The sequence below is a fragment of the Chelonia mydas genome, chromosome 3, assembly GCF_015237465.2.
Source record: "Chelonia mydas isolate rCheMyd1 chromosome 3, rCheMyd1.pri.v2, whole genome shotgun sequence".
NCBI lineage: Eukaryota > Metazoa > Chordata > Testudines > Cheloniidae > Chelonia > Chelonia mydas.
This window is the reverse complement of record NC_057851.1, coordinates 90,767,475-90,791,994: the sequence shown is the minus strand read 5'-3', so window position 1 is coordinate 90,791,994 and position 24,520 is coordinate 90,767,475. Positions and strand designations below refer to the sequence as shown.

General features: G+C 40.6%; 1 protein-coding gene across 1 annotated transcript; it reads left to right on the top strand.

Annotated features, from left to right (window-relative positions):
- The first annotated feature begins 246 nt into the window (after window positions 1-246).
- On the top strand, window positions 247-24,451 carry SERINC1 (serine incorporator 1). The gene is made up of 10 exons (XM_007066192.4): window positions 247-577; window positions 7,153-7,314; window positions 9,380-9,573; window positions 13,601-13,680; window positions 13,862-13,999; window positions 16,274-16,443; window positions 16,571-16,661; window positions 18,773-18,917; window positions 19,029-19,259; window positions 22,874-24,451. Exons 1-10 carry the CDS (start codon window positions 539-541, stop codon window positions 23,010-23,012), a joined length of 1,389 nt encoding a protein of 462 aa, XP_007066254.2. The 5' UTR covers window positions 247-538; the 3' UTR covers window positions 23,013-24,451.
- The last annotated feature ends 69 nt before the right edge of the window (window positions 24,452-24,520 follow it).

The following is a 24,520-nucleotide window of genomic DNA, read 5'->3' as shown; positions in this document are numbered from 1 at the left end:
CACACCTTGTACCTGAAGATAGGGAAGAACCAGCTAGAGTAGGCTGCTAGGCACGTGCAGGAGACAGGGTGAGGGACTGGACCGCACAGACCTGTGCCAAGGGCAGAAACCCTCAGCTGCGGTTCATGGTTGCCTGGGTCCCCCGCCGCCAAGCTCCCACCACATCACAGCCTTCCCTCCTCAGCTGGAGCCCCAAGCCCTCCCCAGAGCTCCTCCCACTATGCCCAAGCCCCGCCCCTGCCCAAAACTCCGCCCCTCGCTGAGGTTAGTTCTACTCTGAAGCCCGCCCCACCCAACTGGGGCGCCCCTTCCAGCTCTGCACGCGCTGCCCCCTCAACGCCTGCGCAGTGAGATTTCGACATCCGCGGAGCCGCTCGTTTTAGTGGGTGACGCCTTCCGGAAATGACGAATGTTTTAACGTCAGAGGCCGGAAGCCCCGTGTCTTAGGGGTAAACAAGAACCGGACTGAGGAAGAAGCTGCGGGACTCGGGAGCCGCCTCCATCTTTAAAGCGCCGGAGTCCGCCGCCCGCCCCGGAGATGGGGGGCGTCCTGGGCCTGTGCTCCATGGCGAGCTGGGTAACGTGGGGGCGGGATGGGCCCTGGCTGCGGGGCGGGGAGAGCGCGGTGTCTGGGCCCCGGCAATCCCCGGGCTCCGCGCAGGCCTGCGGGGGCGTCCAGTTCTGTCCCGGAGCTCCCGCCCCGTTGTCCCCACGGGGCCTCTGCCGGGGCTGTGCCCAGGCGGGATTTAATTCTCGAAAGCGGCGGTACGGCCCCAGCGGAGCCGCGTCTGGCTGCAGGGCCTCGCTCCCTGACCCGCCGTTTCGCTTCCTCTTAAAGCCTCCTCCTTGCTCTGGGTCGTCTCCCTCGCTGCCGCCCTCCACACGGGGAAACGGCTTAACTCGGCTTGTCAGGGGGGCCACACGCTGGTCCCGTTGGCTTGGGGCTCAGCCGAGCTGCCCAGGCCGATGGTCCCGCTCGTCAGGAGATGGGAATATTTACTGCCCAGGAAAATGTGCTGGTGTTTTTTCAGATCTGCAAAAATAGTGAAAATGTAACTGAGACCAGTATTGAGTTTTACCTTTACTGTGGGTACCCTGCAGAAATGCTGCCTCCATCTTATTGAAATTAGACATGTCTAGTTCTTTCCTCATGGCCTACTTAGCAGCAGCTGCATCCTCTGTAGCATCTTCTCTCACCAAGACACTTTGGTTACTGCAGCACAGTCTGCAATGATGTCACTATCACACCGAGCATTGTTAGGTGCTGGAAATTAGTCCTGATTACTCCAAAATATGCTAATTAAAAACAACTGTTCTTAAGACTTAATGTATTTTCCCACTGAGTTTTTAACTATTACCAACTCCTCTGTGTTTGTTTTTTTTCTCAAGATTATCACCGGCTTGCTAATTATCTTGGGAGTCATTATTCTATGTAGCACTATAATTTACTTGATGTTCAAATAGGTAGAATAGGAACAAGAGTGGTTTTGGAGCTTTTGGGTAACTATTTTTAAATCAGTGGGACTTAGTGTCCTGATTAACTTAGGTGCATTTAAAAATTTTTTACACTGTGTTTTGAATTAAATACCGTTGGTTTAAAACCAAAAAAGTGATGTACAGTATTCCATTTCATTCTGTCTTTTGAAAAAAATTAAATATCTTATGTGCTAAGTGTAGAAATCTAGTGAAAGTGAGGTGCGGGAAATACAGTAACTGTAATGAGGTTCTTGTAGGACATTTGTTGTTGTTTAGTAAAACCCATTTACAATTAACGGATCTGCCACTGGTTATCTCAGTCCTGCTTGCGTGCGCAGCGCACTATCATGATGCAAAAATCACCAGTGGGTCTCCCTTATTCAGGATTAGTTAAGAATGTAGAAACTTTAATTTTCTAATTTCTTAGAATTGTTAAATTTATAAATGTAAGCTGTCTTGCTGATGTAGATGTAAATATATTGTTGTGTATATTTATTTCTAACGATGCGCAGAGATCCTTTTTAAGTGTGTGCAGTAGAAAAATGAAGTGTTAGAAAATATGTTAATTCACGTGTTAACCAGTTTAGAGATGGTGACATGATTAGACATAGTCATGTTTAAAAATATGCTACCTGGTCTTGCTTAACTGTTGGGTAACACTATTTTTAAAATGACTGTTAGCTGCTAATGGTGTTACTAACATAAAGCATGCGTTAATTCACATTTGCAAACATAACTTATTTTCACAGTGTAGACTTAGCCTTTCTAACCTCTAAATTCTAGCTCTAACAAGGCCTAGATATATAGATAAGTGTATATAGAAAGTGACCCATGTGCACTCTCTGAAAATAATCTGAGCACTGCTTTGTACAGAGTCACTTCCAGAGTCAGCTTGCAGCCCTCTGGATAGGTATATGTACACATACATGTTTTGTTTTTTTTTTTTTTTTTAAATTGACTTGCTATTGCTTAAGCTCTCTTTTCTTCCCCCTCCCTGCAAAAGCCCAAACAAACTAGCTTCTGTTCCTCACTGCTGCCTTGCTTTCTTCATCAAAATGCTGAGTAGCTAAATGCTTGGAGCGCATGCAGTGTATGATGTCTTGTTAAAGTTACAGGGTTAGCTCTCTGGTTTCTGAGATGTTTTGATGTCTTGCTTCCTGCTTTTTCCTCTACTGTAGTGGAATCACAAATTTCGCCCACTTTTAGACCAAGTCTTGGACTACTGTACCTTGCGAATCAACTTGCTGACCCAGCATGTCTGACTTAAGACCATGTCTACACTTAATGGGATTGACGCTGCTGTGAGCGATGCAGCGGGGGTTGATTTAGTGGGTCTAGTGAAGACCCACTGAATTGACCACAGAGCGTTCTCTGGTCTAGTCTGGTACTCACCTTAATCTTGTCGTTACAGTGGAGTCGACGGGAGAGTGTCTCCCTTTGACGCAGTGCGGTGTAGACACTGCAGTAAGTCGACCTAAGCTACGACAACTCCAGCTACGTTATTCACGTAGCTGGAGTAACGTAACTTAGGTGAACTTTCCGCAGTAGTGTAGACAAGGCCTGAGTATGTGAATAGGTTGACCAGACAGCCTTTTAAACCAACATATTGTTCAATCTTAACTGTAGAATCAAAGCATAATAAGAAGAGAAGACTTTTAAAACAGTAAGTAGTGTGCGTACATGTCTGTTACTTAAAGCCATACCATCCTGAGTGGGTCCATGCCGATCTAACTTCTTCAGATACTTCAGCAGGTCCTGGATGTTTGTTTTTTGTTCCTCTGAACAGCTCCCAAACAGTTGCCTCCCTCCTTAGAGAATCACTTTTTATCCATCCAGAGTTCTTTGATCTCTTAGTTCCTGGGCTTTTTGTCCCTGCTGTCCAAAACCAGTTTGGTGGGCCTGAGTGGGAGGTCAGTTCTGTTGTCTGGCCAATGGCTCTCCCATTCTCCTGGAACAACCCCCTGTGTTTGCTGAGGGAGAGTCATTGTTTCGCTTTCCCATTTGTTTTGCAACAGCCCTGTTGATTTAACCCATATAGTCATATAGTAAACATCCCAATATTTAACCTAATATTGTCATATGGTAAACATTCCAATAACCAGATCAACATTCAGTGTAAGTAAATTGTTACAGAGCAGCTCCATGTCCACCACAATGACTAAATTGAGTTGGGACTGATGAGTTCACTTGAAGCAGTGATCTGTACAGTAATAGCTATGATTCATTCTGCAATGTGCCTGGACAAAAATTCTTTTAATCCTAAATTTAGGGCATTCTCACTACATATCATAAAATGATGCGAATGATAATACGCTCATATCTGGGAAGAAAGTAATTCGGTACATGAAGCACATACTTTGCCTTCTCAATTTGCTCAAACACATTTACTTGCCAAAAAATGCTATTGGCCAATAAATTCCTTTTTGCTATATTTCCCTGAAACAAAGAGTGGCTTTAAGAAGCAACTGTAATATGATCTCTGTTATAAACACATAATTTGCATGTCTTCACTTTCAAGGCCCTTCACAGCTATTCCTCTTCTCCCTGTCTCTTACTCAGTTTCAAAAGGTCAGTTCCCACCGCTGATTGACCGATAATGCCAACCTCCATTGCCTGCTTGTTAAATTTTCAAACACGTACCTTCATGTTTTCTCCCATGCTACCTTTCAAGCTTGGGATAAGCTCCCTGTAAACGTCTGCAAAACTAACTCATTATCCCTCTTCAAATCCCTTCTTAAAACTCTCCTTTACCGTGGTGCCTACAAAAAACTTGACAGTGATTAGGCTGCTGGTATACTCAGACCAGTGCCTATCCTGCTGATCAGTATTGTCTTGCTGTTTCCTTGTATTCCCCCGTTGGTTTGTCTGTATCCATCCAGTGTCTCTTGTCTTATACATAGCTTGTAAGCTCTTTGAGGTAGGGACAGTCTTTTTATTTTGTTTATACAGTACCTAGCACAGTGCAGGCCTGGTTCATGACTGGGGTTCACAGGTACTATGATGCTACAAACAATAAGTAGAACCTAAGAGTTACGAACACCAGAGTTAAACTGACCAGTCAACCACACACCTCATTTGGAAGTATGCAATCAGGCAGCAGCAGAGACCCTCCTCCACCCTCCCCGTTGTCCTCCCCCCCCCCCCAAAAAAAAAAAAAAAAAAAAAAGCAAATACAGTACAGTATTGTGTTAAATGTAAACTATTAAAAAAAGGAAAGCAGCATTTTTCTTCTGCATAGTAAAGTTGTATTAAGTTAATGTTTGGTTGTAAACGTCTTGAAAGAACAACCATAACATTTTGTTCAAAGTTATGAACATTTCAGAGTTACGAAAACGTCCATTCCTAAGGTGTTCATAACTTTGAGGTTCTACTGTAATACGTATGAGTAGTGTGCCTAGGAATCTCTTGTTCTGTGATGTGCATGTGTAACTGCCGTGGATGCAAGCATGAGCTGTCAGGACATGATTTTTCAGAGTGAAGTTGTGACCAAAAGTCACGAATTTAAAAAAAAAAATGAAAGCATCTGCCTGTGTGATAGTCAGGCGTTAGGACCGAGGGACAAGGAGAAAATTATTCTTTATTTATGCTACTGCTTTACACTTTTGCATCCTTAGTTAAGAGCAAGCTACAGCAATCACTTGAGCACTGCGTGAGTGACTTATGACAAAGGATTCTAGTTTTCTGTGATTAAAAAGTCCAAAATTCTCCATTAAAACCCCCCCGTAAAAATCTGTGTTTTTCTGCAATTAAAATGAATTGCTGAACTTTAGTTCCCAGTGCCACAATATGTATAGGGATTGGTTGAACACAGTGTTTTCTTGGTATATAGTAGAACTCCATTTATCTAAGTGTCCATTATCTGGCTCTCCGTTTTAACTGAAACATCAGCCTCATAGAGCTGGCAGTGGCTGGGGCTCAGGCAGTCAGTCGGAGCCCCCGCCCATCTTAAAACAAGGGAAAGAAAGCTCTGCCAAGCCCACGATTCCACCCAGCAGCAGCCAAAAAATCCTGGGAAAAAGATTAGATGCAGACTCTGGGATATGGAAAAAATAATCTGGGTTATGGGTGTTGTTTTGAGGAACAAGTTGGTTTTGGAGCATCGTTTAGGGAAAGGTTTAAGATCGATGTTAGAACATCAAGTGGTGGCTTTATAGCTTAAGACAGTATTTGTCATACCCTGTCACAGTTACCAGTCTGTTGCTTGCCATCTGCCCAAACACTCTTGAGTTGTAGATCTTAGTGGAAAAATCAAGAGCAGAAGCAAAAGGTTATTGCAGCCTTTTATGTGTGGAAGTGGAGGGGAAATGGACCAGGATTGTGCTATCTAAGTGCTATAACGCTCCTTCTGTAGCTTTATTTATACTCTTTTTGAAAGGTGTTTCTGTAGTAGAGTATTGTGATAGCTCTTGGCTGCTCCAACTTTGAAGAACAGCAAATACAGATGAAGAGGGTAAAAAAGATTGGGGGTGACTACAAGACCACAGGAAACACTGAGCTAGCATTAAGTGATTCTGATATTGGTAACTTTACATTTCCACTGAAAACTACATGACCACCAAAGTTTAGATATTAATCACCTGTCCACACTACCTACCATAGAATAAAACAATGTTATTCCCTTTTAACTAAATTATGAAGAAAACTAAATTTAAAAAGAAAATATCTTGGGGTGATCCATATTCCTAGATATTCCTTTCAATTATTATAATCTGGTTGACATTCACTTGTGGAGTCCCAACCGCATTTAATGCAATCTTTGGGTGGGAGAACGCTGCTTAGAGACAAAATGTTATAGGTTTGCAATGAAATAATACACATTTTCCTGTTTAAGAGCAAACTGCATCCAGATGTGCTAAAGCAATGAGTGAGTTATTTTGTCCTCAAATATAACACTTTTTCTCAAGGTTTTGGCAATGGTAGAAAGGAATACGGTACAACTGAAAATACTTGCTAGATGTGAACTAATTTGTGTGTTCCATTTTTGTGTTACTCTTGGATTTTCAAATCCTTTCTATGTTGTGCAAGTTAATCAAGTAATTGGGAATTACCTGATGTGTCTTGGTTTGAATAGCTGCCAAACTCTGTCAATAAGCAATATATTTTTAACAGAAGGATTGGGCCATTTTATTTCTATTACAGAGGTGCTGAGAAATCCCAGTAATCGACATGAATAGCCCTTAAACCTTAATGTACAGGCATATAGAAAATGACAGTCCTTCCCCAAAATATCGGAGTATATAGATTAAAAAAAAAACCTAGAACAGCAAAACGTTAAACACATTTCACAGGCAGAGATTTCCTTAGCTAAATAAGAACTGACCATAGTGCAACACTTAGGGCCCCCTCTGCACCAAAGTAACCCCAAGCCTGTGAACTTTCTCCCCCCAAAATTAACAATTGTCCTTGAAAAACAGAAGTAATCTGCCTTGTGCATTGATGCAGACTTTAACATTTATAATGGTAGGTTTTAGTGTAGAAACCTAATCTCATGGAACATTCACTGGGCTAGACAAAACAATGTAACATGCTATGGGGAATTATCTTGCATTGATAAGGAGGTGGGCTAGATTTTTCCGTCACTAAAAATCCACACATCCTGCGTAAATCTTTGAATAACCTAATAAACAACTCATAATTGTTTAATGTAAACTGCTCTATAATCTATCTTTCCTCCAGATACCATGCTTATGTGGCAGTGCCCCATGTCTGCTGTGCCGTTGCTGCCCCAGTGGAAACAACTCCACCGTAACTAGGCTGATTTATGCCTTCATCTTGCTCCTTGGAGTGAGCGTTGCCTGCGTCATGCTAATGCCAGGAATGGAGGAACAGCTGAAGAAGGTCATTACTTTTCCGCTTTCATGTTTTGGTAGAACAGATGTTGCAAAATAGTTGACAGTCACATACTTTCATGATGTCATGCTTCATGTGTGAAGTACTTACATTGCTACTAGTAAACATGCTTTTAATATTATTTGGAGTCATCAGATAGTCTTACAAGTTCTGTTTAAGTATAAGCAGCTGAATCTTGGAAGAAGTGTAGTGTTAATTGGTATGCAGTTATTATATAAGCAGCAGCCTTCAGAAGTAAAACTGAGTCTCTTGAATTACTTCTTAGGTTCAAGAGCTGCTTCAACACAACACATTTGTATGTAGAATAATACATTTTCTGGTTTCATTGTGTTCTACTTGCTAAATTTTAGCTTTTAAATCTGAGACTGTAAGGTGGAAATCATTTTTCTTAGGTGACATGTTTTTTGCTAATGGGAATAAGCAATTTGTAGTGCAGTTGATTCAACTGATTAAAAGAATTGTGACTTTTCTAATATGGCTTGCTAGTCATGTATTGAACAGACTGCTGTAATTACATCAGAGGTCCCCAAACTGGGCAGACCCCACCCTCCCCGACCTCTGGGGTGTGTGTGTGTGAAGGAACATCTGGGGGCATGGTGGGGCCCGGGCCAGTCCCTACAGGGAGTTAGGGAGGGAGCACTGTTCAGCCCTGCTCCCGGCCCTGCACCTGTCCCCAGCCTTGGCACGGCTCCGCTTCTGGCCCCACCCCAGCCACAGGCTGTGACTCCATTCCCGGCCAAGGCTGGGAGTGGAGCCGCACCTGGCCAAAGGCCTAGCTGCTGGCCCCCACGGCAGCCTGGCTGTGGCTCCATCCCCAGCCTTGGCCCTTGGCCGTGGCCCCAGACCCACCCCCAGCTGCAGCCCCCTTAATTCGTCCATGTTGCGGACAGGGGTAAGAGGGGGCATGACCCTCAAAAGTTTGGGGAGCACTGACCATTTACATACTTAATCCTAGTATCCATTTTTTTAATCTTAATTTTCCCAATTAAATGTTACACTCCTTAACCCACATCAGATATGTATCTTGTGGTCTTGTCCTTCGTTAAAATCAAAGTGTTTGTAAATGCTCTTTATGCTATGGGAGAGTAACCGCTTTAGAACTTGGGGAAAGCCATTTTAACCATTTGGGAAAGATATATTACGGCCTTGTAAAGTGTGGTTTACAGTACATCAGACTTTAAAGAGTTCTTACTAATATCCTGATATGGACAGAAACAGATAGATACTATCAGCTATATTTTTTTAGTTGTCCCTGGTACTTTGCTCTTAATTAACTGCAGTGGCTTTTTGGAGGCTTTTATTTTTCATGTGTCCAAATAGACCTAAGGATGTCTGTCTAAATGGGCCATATTGATTATCACTACAAAAGTGTTTTTTTTTTTCTCCTACTGATAATAGCTCATCTTAACTAATTAGCCTCTCACAGTTTGTATGGCAAATTACGTGTGTGTTTGTGTGTGTGTGTGTATATATATATATATATATAATGTTCTTACTATATGTTCCATTCTATGCCTCCGATGAAGTGGGCTGTAGCCCACGAAAGCTTATGCTCAAATAAATTTTTAGTCTCTAAGGTGCCACAAGTACTCCTTTTCTTTTTGCCGTTTATTTTGTTTCATTACCGTCATAATAGTTGTCGTCAGAAATATATGCAGCTCTGGGGCTGTTATTAGTGTTGTTTCAGACCGGCAAATGGAACTTAAGTTCCGTTGTGAGTCCCAAAAAATTGATGGTGGCTCAGTTGTGTTGTCTGAATTCTCTTGGGGGAGGGTGTATATGTATATGTGTGTGTGTTTTTTAGAATGTTTGTTTTATAATTCTAATCCACACATAAAATTAATTGTTTTTAAAGCAAACCTAATCTGTTTGTTGGACTACCTGTTTGCATAGCTGCATGAATTATGCAATGTTGTAGTTTTAAGTGAAATATTGTGGTGTAAATAATTTGACAGAATTAAGTGATGTATATTTTTATTAATAAAATGAAAAATATATCTCTAAAATGCTTCTGGTGAACAAATATCATTGAAACATTTTGTGTTAATCATAGATTCCTGGATTTTGTGATGGAGGGATTGGAACAACTATTCCTGGTGTGCATGGTCATGTGAATTGTGATGTCTTAGTTGGATACAAAGCAGTGTACCGTGTGTGCTTTGGTATGGCCATGTTCTTCCTTCTGTTCTCCTTGTTGATGATCAAAGTAAAGAGCAGCAATGATCCAAGAGCAGCAGTGCACAATGGGTAAGATATGAGAACAACAACTGTGACTGTTTGGTGTGTATGTGTGATACAGCTATTTTTGAAAATAATAACAGGTAAACACTCCAGTGAGATTGACTGTGCTATAAAAAGGGAATTCTTTAGCAGATGGAAGTATAATGCAGGCTCACAGATCAAATATTTTAGGGAAAATCATATTAAATTAATGAGGGAGGAGGGAGATGAACGTGAACACATCCCTTCAGTTGTAAAAGCTTACTTTCAGAATTGGAATTACAGTTATGGAAGATCTGTTTAAAGTTGTTTCCACCCCATTCAGTAACAAGTCTGTTGTTCTTCCCCTTCTTTCTTTTTTTGGTAGAGAGAAATTATTTTGTACTTTTTGAACTTCCAGGTGTTTTTCCCCTGTATTTTTTATTATATTCATATCTAGGATAACCTAACCAAAAATAATTGTAAAATACTAGTTCTTCAAGAAGTTGGCTGATTATATTGGTGGTCTTTCCCTGGCTCTATTTGTGCACAGTGTAGTTGTTTAAACCAGTGGAATCCAAACTGCTGTCATTGGAACATAGCTCAAAACACGTAAGACAGTTTCTGTAGTGCAAACTCTTAGCACCCATAGTGATAGCTGCTGAACAGAGTATTTTCCAGATATTTTACCACAGAAGATGAAGATTCACCTGCTGTTATCCACAAACAATCGCATAATAAGGAAAGCGTGATTGGCTAGTCTTCCCCATTTTAGTGAATCTGCAGGGATTAGCTGCTTGAGTTCTACTGAGCTCACTTTGACAATTTGGACTTCATTGTATAAATCTCCTGAAATTAATAAAACTACAGAATTGCATTCCCATGCTGTAGGGGGGAAAAGCAGTTTAGACAGACCATGACAGTCAACTATGCTTTATTTACTAGTTTTATTTGTTTCTTTAGATTTAAATAATAAAAAGACACCTATGCAAAGGTTCTAGGTTCTATATTGTAAATGCAATGGTCAGAGTAATATCCTCTGCATTAAAAGGCAAATATGAACAACAATGAGACATGAACAATAATTCAACTAAGCCAGCCTTTCTATCTCCCATCATTCTTGGACCATACCCTCAAACCTCTCTAAAATAAATGGCTTTTGCAGCATGCGTTTTATATAAGCAAGAGAAAGTATCCACTATGCCAGGAGATAATTTAGCATCTTTGATTTTGCATACTGATTTATGGCAAACTCACACTGGTATAGGTACTTAGGAATACCAACACCTGTTGCATCCCTTGAGCTGTCATCTTTCTTGCACATATATCATCTTCTGGCATGGATGAAATTTGAAAGGACACCTTTTAACAGACACCCCCCCCCCCCCCCTTTTAAGGCACTTATTAAAAAATATATACAAATTCTGCATGGTGTGAAACCTTTTAACCTAAGAGACCACTTCTCAAATAACCTGTTGTGGCAGATGTCTTTGTTCTGGAGACTCATGTTGTCTGCTCCTGAGGCTGAACTGTCAGACCAGTTGCTGTCCTGTTTCAATCCTACCACTGGAATTTGCTCCTCTTGGTAGCCTGTCAGAGTTAGTCTAGCAAGATTCTGGGCACAAGGCAAACATATCTAGAGGGTTTAACTGTTTTGTTATTACTGAAAAATTATATAGTAATGTAGTTTTAAACATCTCTGCCAGAAGCAGTGGTGTCTTCAGTGGTACCCATTCAGGGTAGTTGCATGTAAATCATGTCCTTTAATTATACATGTGTCTTCAACGATGCTCTTTAAATCAGTGACAGCAAGACTGTACTGCAGAACAGAGACCTTGTATTTACCCATGCATATCCGTCAATTTTTCCACACTTGTGTATAAGTTGGAGCCATCAGACAATATTTCGTGGGACAGTTACTTTAGTTGTGTAAATTCATAACTGCGAAATGAGTACTATCTAGGCAGTTCCCGTTTTTATCAGTGTAATCAAAACAAAAGCCTACAGAACTCCAGCAGCCTCTATGTAAGCCAGCAGTAATCCTTGGAATGCTTAGCAATTTTAGACTGTAGGAATATAGTATTCTTCCCAAAAATTAAACCAGGTGGGTACATATAGGTACTCTAAGCTTTTAGGTAATCTGAAAAGGATCTGGAATTAAGCATGTTATTTATGCAAAGCTTGGACCTATTCTTCCTTTATCAAGGTTATTCTTCCAAGCTGATGAGGAGGAAATCAAACTCCTCACATAGATTCAGAAGCAGGAGTTAATGCATTATAGATTGTGTAATTAGTGCACTGAACCATCCAGATTTTAAAATAAGCTTTGCTTGCTTTTAAAATTCATTATGTGCTCCTCCCCCAGTCAGTTTGATGTGCTCCTCCCCCCAAATTGCAATTTGTTCCTCTATAGAACTGGATCATGTTCCCTAAAGCTGGGGTAGGAGAGAATCTCAGCATGGAAAGGTGAAGAACTACTCAACTAGATTTTTACCTCTGATGTCGTCGTTTGTTGCTTTGTATGTGTTACTGGACATATGTTTTTGTATTATTATTATTATTAATGTTACTATACTACTTAAGAACCCTAGGCATGGACCAGGACCTTATTATTTTGCTTTGTCTTTTGAGCTATATAAATTTTTTATAGATGGGACTGTTAGTACCACCTATAGTTAAGGTTGCCCGAAACTTCCTATTATAACAAACTGGAGTCAGGATTTTATAACTTTGCTCGGCTTTGACTATTCAGACTGAAATTTTCCATGCTGGGTGTCTACCTGAGGCTGAATTTTTAAAGAAAATTTAGAAAAAGTGGTCAGCCAGTTTTGAGAACAAGATTAGGGAAATATCCACACACATGGGCAAAACAATGTGTTACAGCCATTTCGTTGAGAAGATCTAGTCCCTCCTTGCTTTGGAGTAGGGGCTTGGAATTTGGAGGGCAGTTTCCTATGTGGTTAGATGTACCTTTTACTGTACCTGTGGGGGGGAAATACTGAAATATAGCTAAATTATAAGCCTGTCAAAAATCTGCTTTTGTACGCTCAGGAGAGACTTGCTGGTTTGGCAGCTAAATTCTTCAGATTCCATCTGCACTAAGCATGCTCCCCTCCACCCCAGGTCTGCAGGGGCTGAGAAGAACTTTCCCTACAGTTGCTATTTCTGGTTGTGGGCCACTACAGTACTTGGCACAGAAACTGAGAGCAGGGAGACTTTCTGTCCTGGGAGCCAAGAAGGGAAGGAAACTAAGGGTGATCTCGGGGGAAGATAGATTTGACAAGGAGGTGGAATGAGGGGATGATTGGGACTGCTTGGTCAAGGAAATTGGGTGAAGAAGTATGAACAGGGTGGGGGGGATTGGGATGAGGAGCCTAGAGAGGGAGACAGTCAGTGGGAGCTGGGGGGAGTGGGCCGCCAACATGGAGCCTATGGGATAGAATAGAACTGTCTAGATTAAGAGTCTAGGAAACAAGTACAAAACATCCACTTTAGCAATTTAAGATTATAAAATGGCAAGACAGTGTTAACCCCACCCCCGCCAAGACTAGCAATGTGTAAATCAAACAAATAAACTTAAAGGGAATAAAATAAAAGTGGATTTTTTTAAAATTAAAAACATTGTAATTTTTATCCACCCTGGATTCAACTGTATGGTACTATGCATGGGGCATCAGAACAGGAGTTTAAACTGACATCAAACTCAGAAGCTGTCTATGTACAACCGGGACTAAGAACAAAAACTGCCTAGTCTAAACTTCTTGATGCTTCTCTTTGCCTCACTACAAAAGAGATTTTAATTTAGTGTCAGTATCTCCTGTGTTCTGCAGGAGTAGTTAATGGATACATTTCTCAGATATGCACAAACAAGGAAGCAAAGATTATGTATTTGAAATGCAAGCTAAAATAGGCAAACTTTAAGTCCTGTCATTTCAAATAATTAACTTTCATTTACATTGTGCTCTTTTGACTGCTTATAAATACATCAGTTATGTGAGCACAAACGCAGATTAAAGTTTATTACTGTACATCCCTTGATTTTTTTTGTTTGTGTTTTTGTTTTTGATTTCTTTAGATTCTGGTTCTTCAAGTTTGCTATAGCAATAGCAATTAATGTTGGAGCTTTTTTCATCCCAGAGGGACCCTTTACGACTGGTAAGATAACACTGAATTACGTCTTATTGCATGTGATGCAGTTATAATTTATTTTAAAATAAACCTCTTTAAATGAAGCTGCAAACCCTATTTCTCACTATTGGTTTTTTCCCTTACCCCTAAGATTGAGCGGTAAAACTTCCATTGCTCTGAATTGATTGTGTCTGATTTTTCTTTACAGTGTGGTTTTATGTCGGCATGGCTGGGGCCTTCTGCTTCATTCTTATTCAGCTGGTCCTGCTTATTGACTTTGCTCACTCTTGGAATGAATCTTGGGTTGAAAAAATGGAGGAAGGAAATTCAAGATGTTGGTATGCAGGTAACAGAACTTTTATCCCATTTCAGTGTGCATTTTGAAAATCTAGTGGATGTGAGATGTACCAGTGTAGTATATAATGCCATTTTGCCAGGAATGTAATGTACAGAAGAGATTCTGCTTTCATAAACAGCATTTTCTCTCATTCCATTAATTCAGTTATGTGTTACCTCTTCTGTCCACCCATCGGCCCTTTACGTGCTTCCCCTCTCACTGTCCTCACACTGCTTTGCCCCTTTTCCCCCACTTTGCTGCTCCTCCATATTTCTCCCAGCGGGGTGCGTCCCACTCCTAGCACTGTGTGGAGAACGAGCCACTGGTTGGAGTGCTCAGCTCACCAACAGTCTGTCTGGCAGGTTCCTTCCTTCCCCCGCTGCCTCTGGCTGGGCCGGCACCCTGGGAAAGCCCGGGACCAGGAGGAGCCGAGCCGAGCCCTGTGTGTGCCAGAGCCCCACACAGTGCTGGAACAGGGAAGCTTCTCCACCCGTCAGCTAAGCTCTGGAGTGGCGGGGGAAAAGCAATTTCCAGCCTGTTCACACCCCGACCCTGCAGGCTCCACAGCTGCCCCCTGAACAAGAGCTTAGCACCCTCTTCACCTGTCCCCCTCCACCCTTTCCCTGGTTCCTTCCCCCTGAGAGTGCAGGGCAGCTGCTCCATCCCCTCATCACTCCCCTGCTGAGTCATCTCTCTGGCCAGTTCGGCTGAAGCCCCTGCAGTCAGGTTCCCTGGTTTCCTGGTGCACAGTACATCCTTAGGACTTAACCCATTCCTGGCTGTGCTGTGCCCAGGGGACAGGAGGCATGTGGGTTATATTGATGGCCAGCAGCAACCTAGAGGCATTAGCTGCCTTTTGGCACTGTGTGGGCAGGAAGGAACAAGCTGTTTCCAGCCACAGGGGAGTGGGTTTGGGGCGGGGGAGAGATGAGCTCTGCAAATACACGGGCCAAGTCATCCCTCCCCCCCATCCCCTGTGGCTGGAAGCAGCATCCCTTCCCTCCCTCACAGTGCCGAAAGGCTGCTGCTCGCCACATTCTGGTGTGAACTGTCGCAGAAATCTGGAAGGGGGCATGTGACCCTATGTGGCCCTGTTTCCCAGCCCGCCACTCCCCATGTCCCCCACGTGTTGCCTTGGGAAGACACTGTGTCAAATCCCCAGAGAGGCGGGTCCATTCCATGGGTCCAGCCAGGTATGGAGGGTGGAGAACGCTGGGCGGGGAGGATTGGGTCTGTCGGTCACCCCCCCCCGTGTGAGAGGTGTGTACAGGAGTGTGGATGTGTCACCTCTCCCCATGTGTGTCTTGGGGGTGTGTGTGGGTGAACCTTAAAGATAAGGTAAAAAAAAAAAAAAATCCAGCTATGCAGTATTTCTTTTTAACAGGGGCTCAGTCAGCTTGATGTTAATTTGAAGGTTTGTAGTGCATAGTTCTGAATGATTGCTGTTGATCTCACTTCAATACGAGTAATTTTACCAGGTGTCCCGTAATCAGCATAGGGAAATATGATCACCCTAATTATCACAACTAATTTTTTTTTCTGTAGGCCTCTCCTCTTTGGGTATGTATGGTTAGTGGGTCAAAATAGAGGAGACAGTTAAAATCACGGCACTGGAGTAATGAGATCATAATAGCTGATCATAAAACTTACGATTTAATTTATTTCAGGAGGCAAAAATGGCCTAGTTGGCTAGTTTTCTGTTTGCCTGGCAAGTCTGCTTTTTGAAAATGTAGTTTATCAGATTCTTGTAAGCCTACATAATTCTACAAAAGATATGATGAATAAGTGTATTGAGAAATAAGCTGCTTATAAATGCCTCTCCACAGATCCAGATTTTATTGGTTTTATTTGGGGACAGTGCTGTTAATTTAATTTAGACACATTGCTACAGGTTTGTCTGTCTTGCTTTGACCAACTCCTTGGTAGTTGTACAGATACCCAGTTGAAGTGTTGGAGCAAAACTAAAGCCTCACGTTTCCCGTTGATGGTGGTATTTGTCTTTATGATAGCGCCTTGAGGCATCAGGCAGAATCAGGGCACCATTGTGCTAGGTGCTATTCAAATAATGCAAAAAAGTTATCCCTACCCTAAAGAATGTATCTAATTTAAATTTTTAAAACACTTTTCTTTAAGTTTCAGTGTTTTTTAAATGTGTTCATAACCATTATCTGATACAATTTTGTGGATTCTTAATATAGCAGCACAATCATAAAATATTCTTTAAAGCTAATAACGATGCTTCTTTTAAGCAAATTTAACTGTCTTGTTTGTCTCCCTTCACAGCTCTGCTGTCAGCTACGGCACTAAATTACCTGCTGTCTCTGGTTGCTGTTGTCTTGTTTTATGTTTATTACACTCATCCAGAAGGCTGCTCTGAAAATAAGGCATTCATCAGTGTTAATATGTTGCTGTGTATTGGCGCCTCTGTAATGTCAATTCTGCCTAAGATCCAGGTATGCTATGTTATTCAGTGAATATATATATTTTTTTTAACCCAGAAACATCTCTATAGCTAACATTTTAACCGTGGACATTTTGTCAGCTGCCCAATCTAGTTTTCTCCATGTCTCTTGCATATAGGAGTCTCAGCCAAGATCTGGTTTGTTGCAGTCTTCAGTGATCACCATTTATACAATGTATTTAACCTGGTCAGCTATGACCAATGAACCAGGTAAGCTTGGCAGACTTACATTAAAAAAAAAAAAAAAAAAAAAAAGCTGTATTCTTAAAGATAAAGTAGCTTCTTCATAAAACTGTTCAAAAGGATAAATGGCAGGAAGGAAGAAAATTCTAGACTAAGAAGACAATATTCTCTATCATAGTCTTCTCTTCCTGCCTACATATATTTGGGGGTCCCATTTCATAGAAATGGAAGGTTGGAATGGGCCCATCCCTGTGCACTGAAGTAGGATAAAATATACCTACACCAGCCCTCTCTCGGGTGTTTTTCTAACATACTCATAAATAGGGATTCCAAGACTTTTTCTAGTACTTAACTGTCTTTTATAGTTAGAAAGCTTTTCCTAAAACTGAATCTCCTTTGCTGCAAAGTAAGCACGGATATTGCCTCGTGGATAAAATAGTATGTGAACATGTAATGAAAGACTATCATGCATAAGGGCAATTAAGAGCTTTTTCATTTCCTGACTTCCCGAAACTTCATTTTGTCACCTTAATGTTCTTGTGATGGGAAGGAGGGGAGAGTATGTATGGAATTTCCTAGTGTTCTTAAAAGAAAAACAAACAAAAATTCTACTGTGTTCAACTCTTTTCTGGATAGCATTAAAACACAGTATTGTACAATATGTACAGTCAGAAGCAGGACCCTTGTCTCAGTCTATGCACAACTTTCTATACCTTAGCTCTGAAGGAGTTTTATTTTCTTCAGTTTGTCTTCTTTCATATGTACCTATGCTTTATTGTGTGGAAGGATGCAGGACTCACTACAGATGTTCCTATTCTCTCTCTCAAAACAAGAATCATTGGCTAACTGTTAAGAGATCACATGACATCATTTATGTGTACATAGGAAAATTCTTTTAAAAACAAACCCAAACCTCGAGAACTTACATAAATTGCAAAATTTTACGAGAACACTAGATGGCCTCTCTCCCTGGTAAATTTTAAGTTCCTACTTGGGTGCTACAGCTGTTTAAAAGAAGTGTCATTTTTTTTATATAAATGGATAAATGCAGGTGGTTTATGCTCTTTGCAGTTCGAAACAACTGAACTCTTTGCTCAAACATTCAAAAATTCCACTGCAGAAAACAAATTTGAAAATCTGCCAAATATTAGCCTTCAAGGTTTAAAAAACAAACACAAAAACCCATGACTCTTTAGAATGTAAGGCTTATGCAGCCTTAACTATAGCTACTACTTTGCGCTTCACCGATGTTGGTGCCATTCGGAGACACTAGCCATGGGCTATAACTGCAATAATTATAGGAAAGTGGGAGCACATTCACTCAGGTTTCTCTCTTCTGTGTTTCATCAGTGCACACTTGCAGTTTGGTAAATTGATAAATATAGTTGAGCTTTTAAAAACATTTGTAGCATTCTTTCATGTAGCTTCAATCTTCAAAATGAGTGTATTTGTGGTAATACTGGTCAGTACTTATTGTGTAGTCTAAGGGCTAGCCTAAACAGAGCAGGAATGCGCACCACGAAAGTGAGATTTCTGAAGTGCACCAATAGATCTGTGTAGACCCTGCTGGCATGTATTAAAAGTTCCCTAGTGTGTTTTAACATAGTACGACATACTGTGAACATGTTAAAGCGCACTAGGGAACTTTTAACATGCTAGGAGGGTCTACACAGATCTATTAATGCTCAGCACATCTTACATTTCAGAAATCGCATCCTCTTAGCATACACGAATATTGCTGCTCTGTGTACACAACCCCTAAATGACTGTGGTGTTTGGCTGCTGGTGGTGTTAAAATTTTAGGAATTCTGAAGAAAATGCAGTGTATTTTTGCCACAGTTCAGTAAAGGAATCAGTAAAACACTTCATACATCATTTCCTTGTCTCCTCTAACACCTGTCTTGTATTGACATGACATAATCATCTCTAGTTTGCTTTACTTTTTTTTTTGTCCTATCCATGATCTTTAGTCTTTGTTTGTTTTTCACAAAGTTCTGAACTTGCAAAACTTCTGCATTTACGTTGGACATGAAAATTCCTTGTATTACTGAGTGTTCAGTGTGGAAATAAAAATATTTTGCATAACCATTTACCCTGTTCTTGTTTTAATTTCTAATGTAATCTCCTTCCCAACTCAGAAAGGAAGTGCAATCCAAGCTTGCTGCGCATGATTGGCTACAACACCACCACCACCATTCCAAGCCAAGGTCAGGTCGTCCAGTGGTGGGATGCACAAGGGATTGTAGGACTTATTCTGTTTTTGCTGTGTGTTCTGTATTCAAGGTGAGATGAATTAATTGGGATTTAAGTGACTTGTACTACTGCTAATGATCAGATTACTACAATTTGATTTTTATTTTGATAATGTACTGTATTCATTTCCCTGAAACACAGCATCCGGACATCCAGTAACAGCCAGGTTAACAAACTGACGCTTACCAATGATGAATCAACACTGATAGAAGATGGAGTACCCAGAAGTGATGGCTCTTTGGATGATGGAGATGATGGCCACCGTGCTGTAGATAATGAAAGGGATGGAGTTACTTACAGTTATTCCTTCTTTCACTTCATGCTTTTCCTGGCCTCATTGTATATCATGATGACCCTCACCAACTGGTACAGGTACACACACTTGAGATGTTGTACTGGTAATGAATGCACAAGATACTACAGTTTTTTTGGATTCAAGTTATATTTTCAGATGTCTCAAAAGAGATGCATCCTTTTTAGTACATGTACCGGTGTGACAGGAATTCTCAAGGGGTAGCATTTATTGCTATGTATGAAATGAATTTGTCGTTAAAAACTAAGCTCTTATTTAATGGCAATCGTCGTCATTGTTAAGGGTGAGGTTCTGCCACCCTCAATTAAGTGGAGTAGTTCCACTGGAACTTCTATTGGAGTAAGGTACTACCTGAATAAGGATGGTAGAGCCATATTTAACTCGTGACCGACTCACTGAGAGTTCATTTTAACATATAGGAAACCATTAAAGAGTCTATTTTGAACAAAAGGAATTGTTTAAAAACAAATGAAATTGTAGACCGTTATGTGGGATTATGGCTAAATGTTTGTCTTGGGTTTCACAGAATATTTAGAACTCAAAAAGGTGTAGGTGGGTGTGAGTAATTTGAAAAGAAAAAAACCCATACATACGCAAACATAAATTTAATGCTAGGGAAAAGAGTAGGAAAAGAGACCGACAGAATCACGAAGACTATAGATATCTGCACAGTGAAATAACTGTATGTATTCTGAAATTTCATTGCAAAGGATGAGTGAGTGTGTGTGTGAGGATTTTTTTATTTATATAAAAAAATGTAATTGTGATTTATGGGGCAGTAATTCCATCAACGGGATCGGCCAATATAATGTAGAAGCAATAACTAAGACTGTGCAAGAACAGCAAAGAGAAACTTTAAAAAAAAATTCTAAAGAAAATGCTGTATAGTCCCACTCTGGATCTGTTGCTTCTGAGTCATTTATGGGTTTTATTTGGCTTACCCCAAAGTGTTCAGCATCTTTGGAACACCTTTTCAAAAGGACAAAAGTCATCTTGCATGATTTGTTTCACAGCCAGTAAATACCATTCAGGTCTTGTCTGTCCACAAATATGATCACAAGTTCCTTGTAGCTACGTTTGCTTTTGTGCCTGGTTCACTTTCGCAATTGTTTGACTGGCCTGTTGTTGCATCATGTCATCTTACACTTCAACTTTATTTCTGATTTTCTTAACTTAGATTTGAAATTTGTCTTGGCTATATTTGCCCCATGTGTCTAGACCAATGCACTGCTTCTATTGTTTTATTATTTTTTTATTGTTGCTGGTAGTTTTGTATTCTGTCTTGTTTCTTTGGAATTTTTTAGTTTGGGAAAGCTGAGGGGTTTCAAAATATAGATCAGTGTACAATTAGAAAATATCTGGACCTGACAAACATAATTGGTATCATTTGCATTTTGAGGGATCTTGAGGATGATAGAAAGTACACATGAAGCTCTCCCCAGGCTGTCAATACCTTGGGCAAGCACTTTGCTGTCTAGTTGTCTTCCTTCGAAGTTTTTTCAGTAAATCTAAGTTGGCACTGAGTGCTTTGAAGAGTAAGGGAGACTGGCTTAATATGAGTTATCAAGAGCTTCCTGTGAAGTGGTCTGTTTAAAACAGGCTTGTAGTGCCTTGAGGCATTTGAATGCTATTCTTAAGAGGAATCCCTCTGAATGGGATACCAAGACAGCTGATTCTTGCTACCTAGGAAATCAAAGTAGAATCTGGAGATACTTTTGGGGTACTATTTCTTTTTCTCCACAAAGGAGAAGGAAGAAAAAGCTGACCCATCTTCAGGTGGCTTAAGGTTCCCACTTTTGTCCATAGAATTCTAAGACTTTTATAGAAATTGGAAAGATCAAATAACTCTAAGGCGGGTATCATGGGGTTTCTTGTAACTTTGACCCCCGAGGATCTGATATCCAAGCTCCTTTACCTAATTGTGGACCAGATGGTGAGGGTATAGGATTGCACTCTGAATACAGCTGCCACTTCTGAAGTACTGAGTGTAGCTTCCCAACCTTCTAATGGGAGGAAAAGTAGAGAAAGTATTATCCAATTTCACTGTCTGTTTGGCATCCTTGGACCTTGCGGTTAGGTGTTACCACCCAGAAGGTGTACTTGTCTTTTTCGATTGGTGGCCTCAAAAACCTCTAATTACCCGCAATAGTGCCTTCATAATAAGGTGGGTTTATAGTTGTTGTAAACTCTTGCCAGGAGGATTTTCAGAATTTCACTCTAAATTCAGTTAATTTTTTCATGTCCATGCTGTTGAAACTCTCCACCATAAATGTTGATGTAAAAACACTTTTCTGATTAACTGTTGTGCACCTAGCCCCTGAATGTTCCAGCAGACAGTGGGTGTTTTTTTTTTTAAACATTTTGTTGCTGAGATGATGTCAGAGAACTCTAGTTAAATAACTGGATGATCATATCCCTCATAATAGTTCTTCAGGTCTACAACTCCAAGATTGTGTAATGGCAAACTCAGAAGACGGCTGTTAGCCTCAGATTTCTTCCCACTCAGGAGATTTGTAGGGAAGCCAAGTAGAGCTCATTGCGCATGTAAACAAGACATTATTGATTGGACTTAGTGCTGTGCTCTGAACACAAGTTTGGTCTAATGTAGAATGAGAGTTAGGAGGAGTTGATGCCTAATTTTCCTTCCCTTGTCTTTTTGGAGAGGAAATAGCTGTTGATGTTTTGAAGTTTATAATTACAGGGATCAGCTTCTTTATTTTTGAGACATCTTAGTCTGAGACTATGCCTGTTGTTCATTACAATAATGCTAAGATATCGCATTTGGCACATAAGGGAAGATGAGTTTAAGGGGGAAGTTTATACCAGGTAACCACAAGAACATTGAACTCATACTAGGCTTGGATATTTTAAGATATGTTCGCAAATGCTTTATCTGAGAATTTGCCTTGGCAATGAATTGACTTAATTACTTGAAATGTAATAATATGCTAACCTATAGGGTAAAGAGACTCCAACATTATCAGTTAAATGTGGACAACGGAGGCTGGGCATTTGTATGAATGTTCATGACAGCCCCTTGGTCCTGTAATAGGTGAGACCACCATTTAAGAGGGAGACCTGCAGTATCAGACTTGTTTGGCATGCCAGGTTTGAGGGCTGAACACTTCCCTCTTACCACCAGATCCCCAAGGAAGGGTGTAAATCTATGAGTTTATGCGTGAGGAATTGTTAAGATACCTTAATTATGTTTTTGCTATCTTTTTATGTGGTTTGGAGCTTTTGTCTTTACTAATTGAGCTAATAAAAGTAGTTACATTCTGGTAATAGTAAAGCTTTCTCTGTGCACACCCAGGTTCCCAAACAGATGTTGAACTTAATAACCTTGATTCTATTATGCCTGATTCTGGAACTAAATCTTGCAATCCCCCAGTTCTTTAAATCAGTAATAATCAATAACTGCTAATGAATCCGTCTACATTTTGAAAGGAACAGGGCAAAAGCAGTTATTGGTAATGGAATTGTCATGAAGGTTTGCTTGTGCTTCGCACACAACAGGGAAGATATTCTAGGGGTTTAAAACTTTGAGCTAACTCAAACACAACCCATCATGAGCCTGAGGCACTGGTAATCTATTACACCAGTCTACCTTCAGATAACAAAAATCACAGCTAAGTGACTCTCCCTGTAACTGTCTTTTTTTTTTCTTTTCCAGTCCTGACTCTTCCTATGAGACGATGATTAGTAAATGGCCGTCTGTCTGGGTGAAGATATCTTCCAGCTGGATTGGCATTGTGCTGTATGTGTGGACTCTGGTGGCTCCGCTGGTTCTTACAAACCGGGACTTTGACTGAGCTCTGCTTCTCCTCTGAAGGCTTCAGTTCATTTCACCACTTGTTGAAACTAACAGTATTCCAGACTAAAATGTGGTTGTAAATATGTGTGCGCTTGGTGCCCATGTAGTAGACCATGCCTTGTTCTGCATGATTACCTTTAGATCATGTCCTCTTGTCCTTTCACTAAATGACTTTTCTAGCCAAGCTCGGTGATTAATTACTATGATGCTGGTTTTTATAGGAGTACTTCAGGTTTAGTGCTGTGGGTGAGGTAGATGTAAAATCAGTCAGTTTGTTGTGTTTCCCTTGCCTCCCCCAGTGCTGCGAGTAGCAAAGGGTGCAAGAACAACTGGCTTGGAACTTTATTTAATTAGACAGTTAAAAACAGGATTTATAGGAGGAATTTTAAGCAAGTTAGGGCTACTTTTGACAATTCGTGTTGCCTTGTTTTCAAAGTCAGCCTTCACTAAGTATTGAGCATTTAGGCCAATTAAAATGGTGCATGTTACACTACTATCTGATACCTTGCAGCCCTTTGGCTTGGTCTTGTTTTCAGTGCAATATATATTAATGCATTTAGCTTGAGTGCTAATTGCAGGAATTAGAACATTAACTTCTCTGAAAGTATAGGTTCACTTTGGAGTTAGTGTGTTAGACATGCCCTATTGCTGACAAAAGGACACAGGAAAAACAAACATGCTGTGAAGATTTGGCCCCAGGAGTTAAAGGATGTATATTGTAAACCTGTGTCAAAGTATTTTTTAAATACTTGCTAAGTTATATTCTGGCTCTAATCAAGCTGAGAATTTGCAAGGAAAGTAGCAAGCCTCTTTGCAAAGGATGAGTCACTTGCTGGGTGTGACAGCAAATGCTTATGAGCAGTAGTTTGGAGAAAAGGGAATGCTGAAATTACAGTAATTAGACTTGCATTCTATAGCTGGCTTCTATAAAAGTATTTAATCTTTAAGTTCAGAGTATTAGAACCTGATCTGTTTTAATATCTTATGGTACCGGTTTCTGCTGGTGTCTATTGCCAGCAGTGGACGTGTGCCTGGAAAACGGACTCTGGGCATCAAGTTAACTAGTTGGTCTGATTAAAAAACTTCTATAGAGTTGTGTAGTTCTTGAAAATTTTAAATGCTATTGTGCTTTGTAATTACATAAACTGTGGTGTGTGTATGCTCTGGGGGTGATGTTGAAACAAACAATCTCAGTGGGAGTGAATCCAGAGCTGTACTTCAGTAGTCATCATAATCTACTGTATGGTGTTTCTACTGCTCTCTCATGTAGCTAATTCTTATCTCATTTAAAAGTTATTTTAAATTGCTCAAATACATTAGCATAGGCTAAGTAAGACTGACTTGTTAGTCAGAGCCTGTGACCTTTGAAGGCAGATGAAGCCAATACTGTGTACAGTCATTTTGAACATATTACCTATCAATAAACTCAGATAAAGATGTGGTTTTATTTTCTGATGGCTACAAATTAGTCAGGGGATGCAGTTCATATTGAAGACTAGACTACTG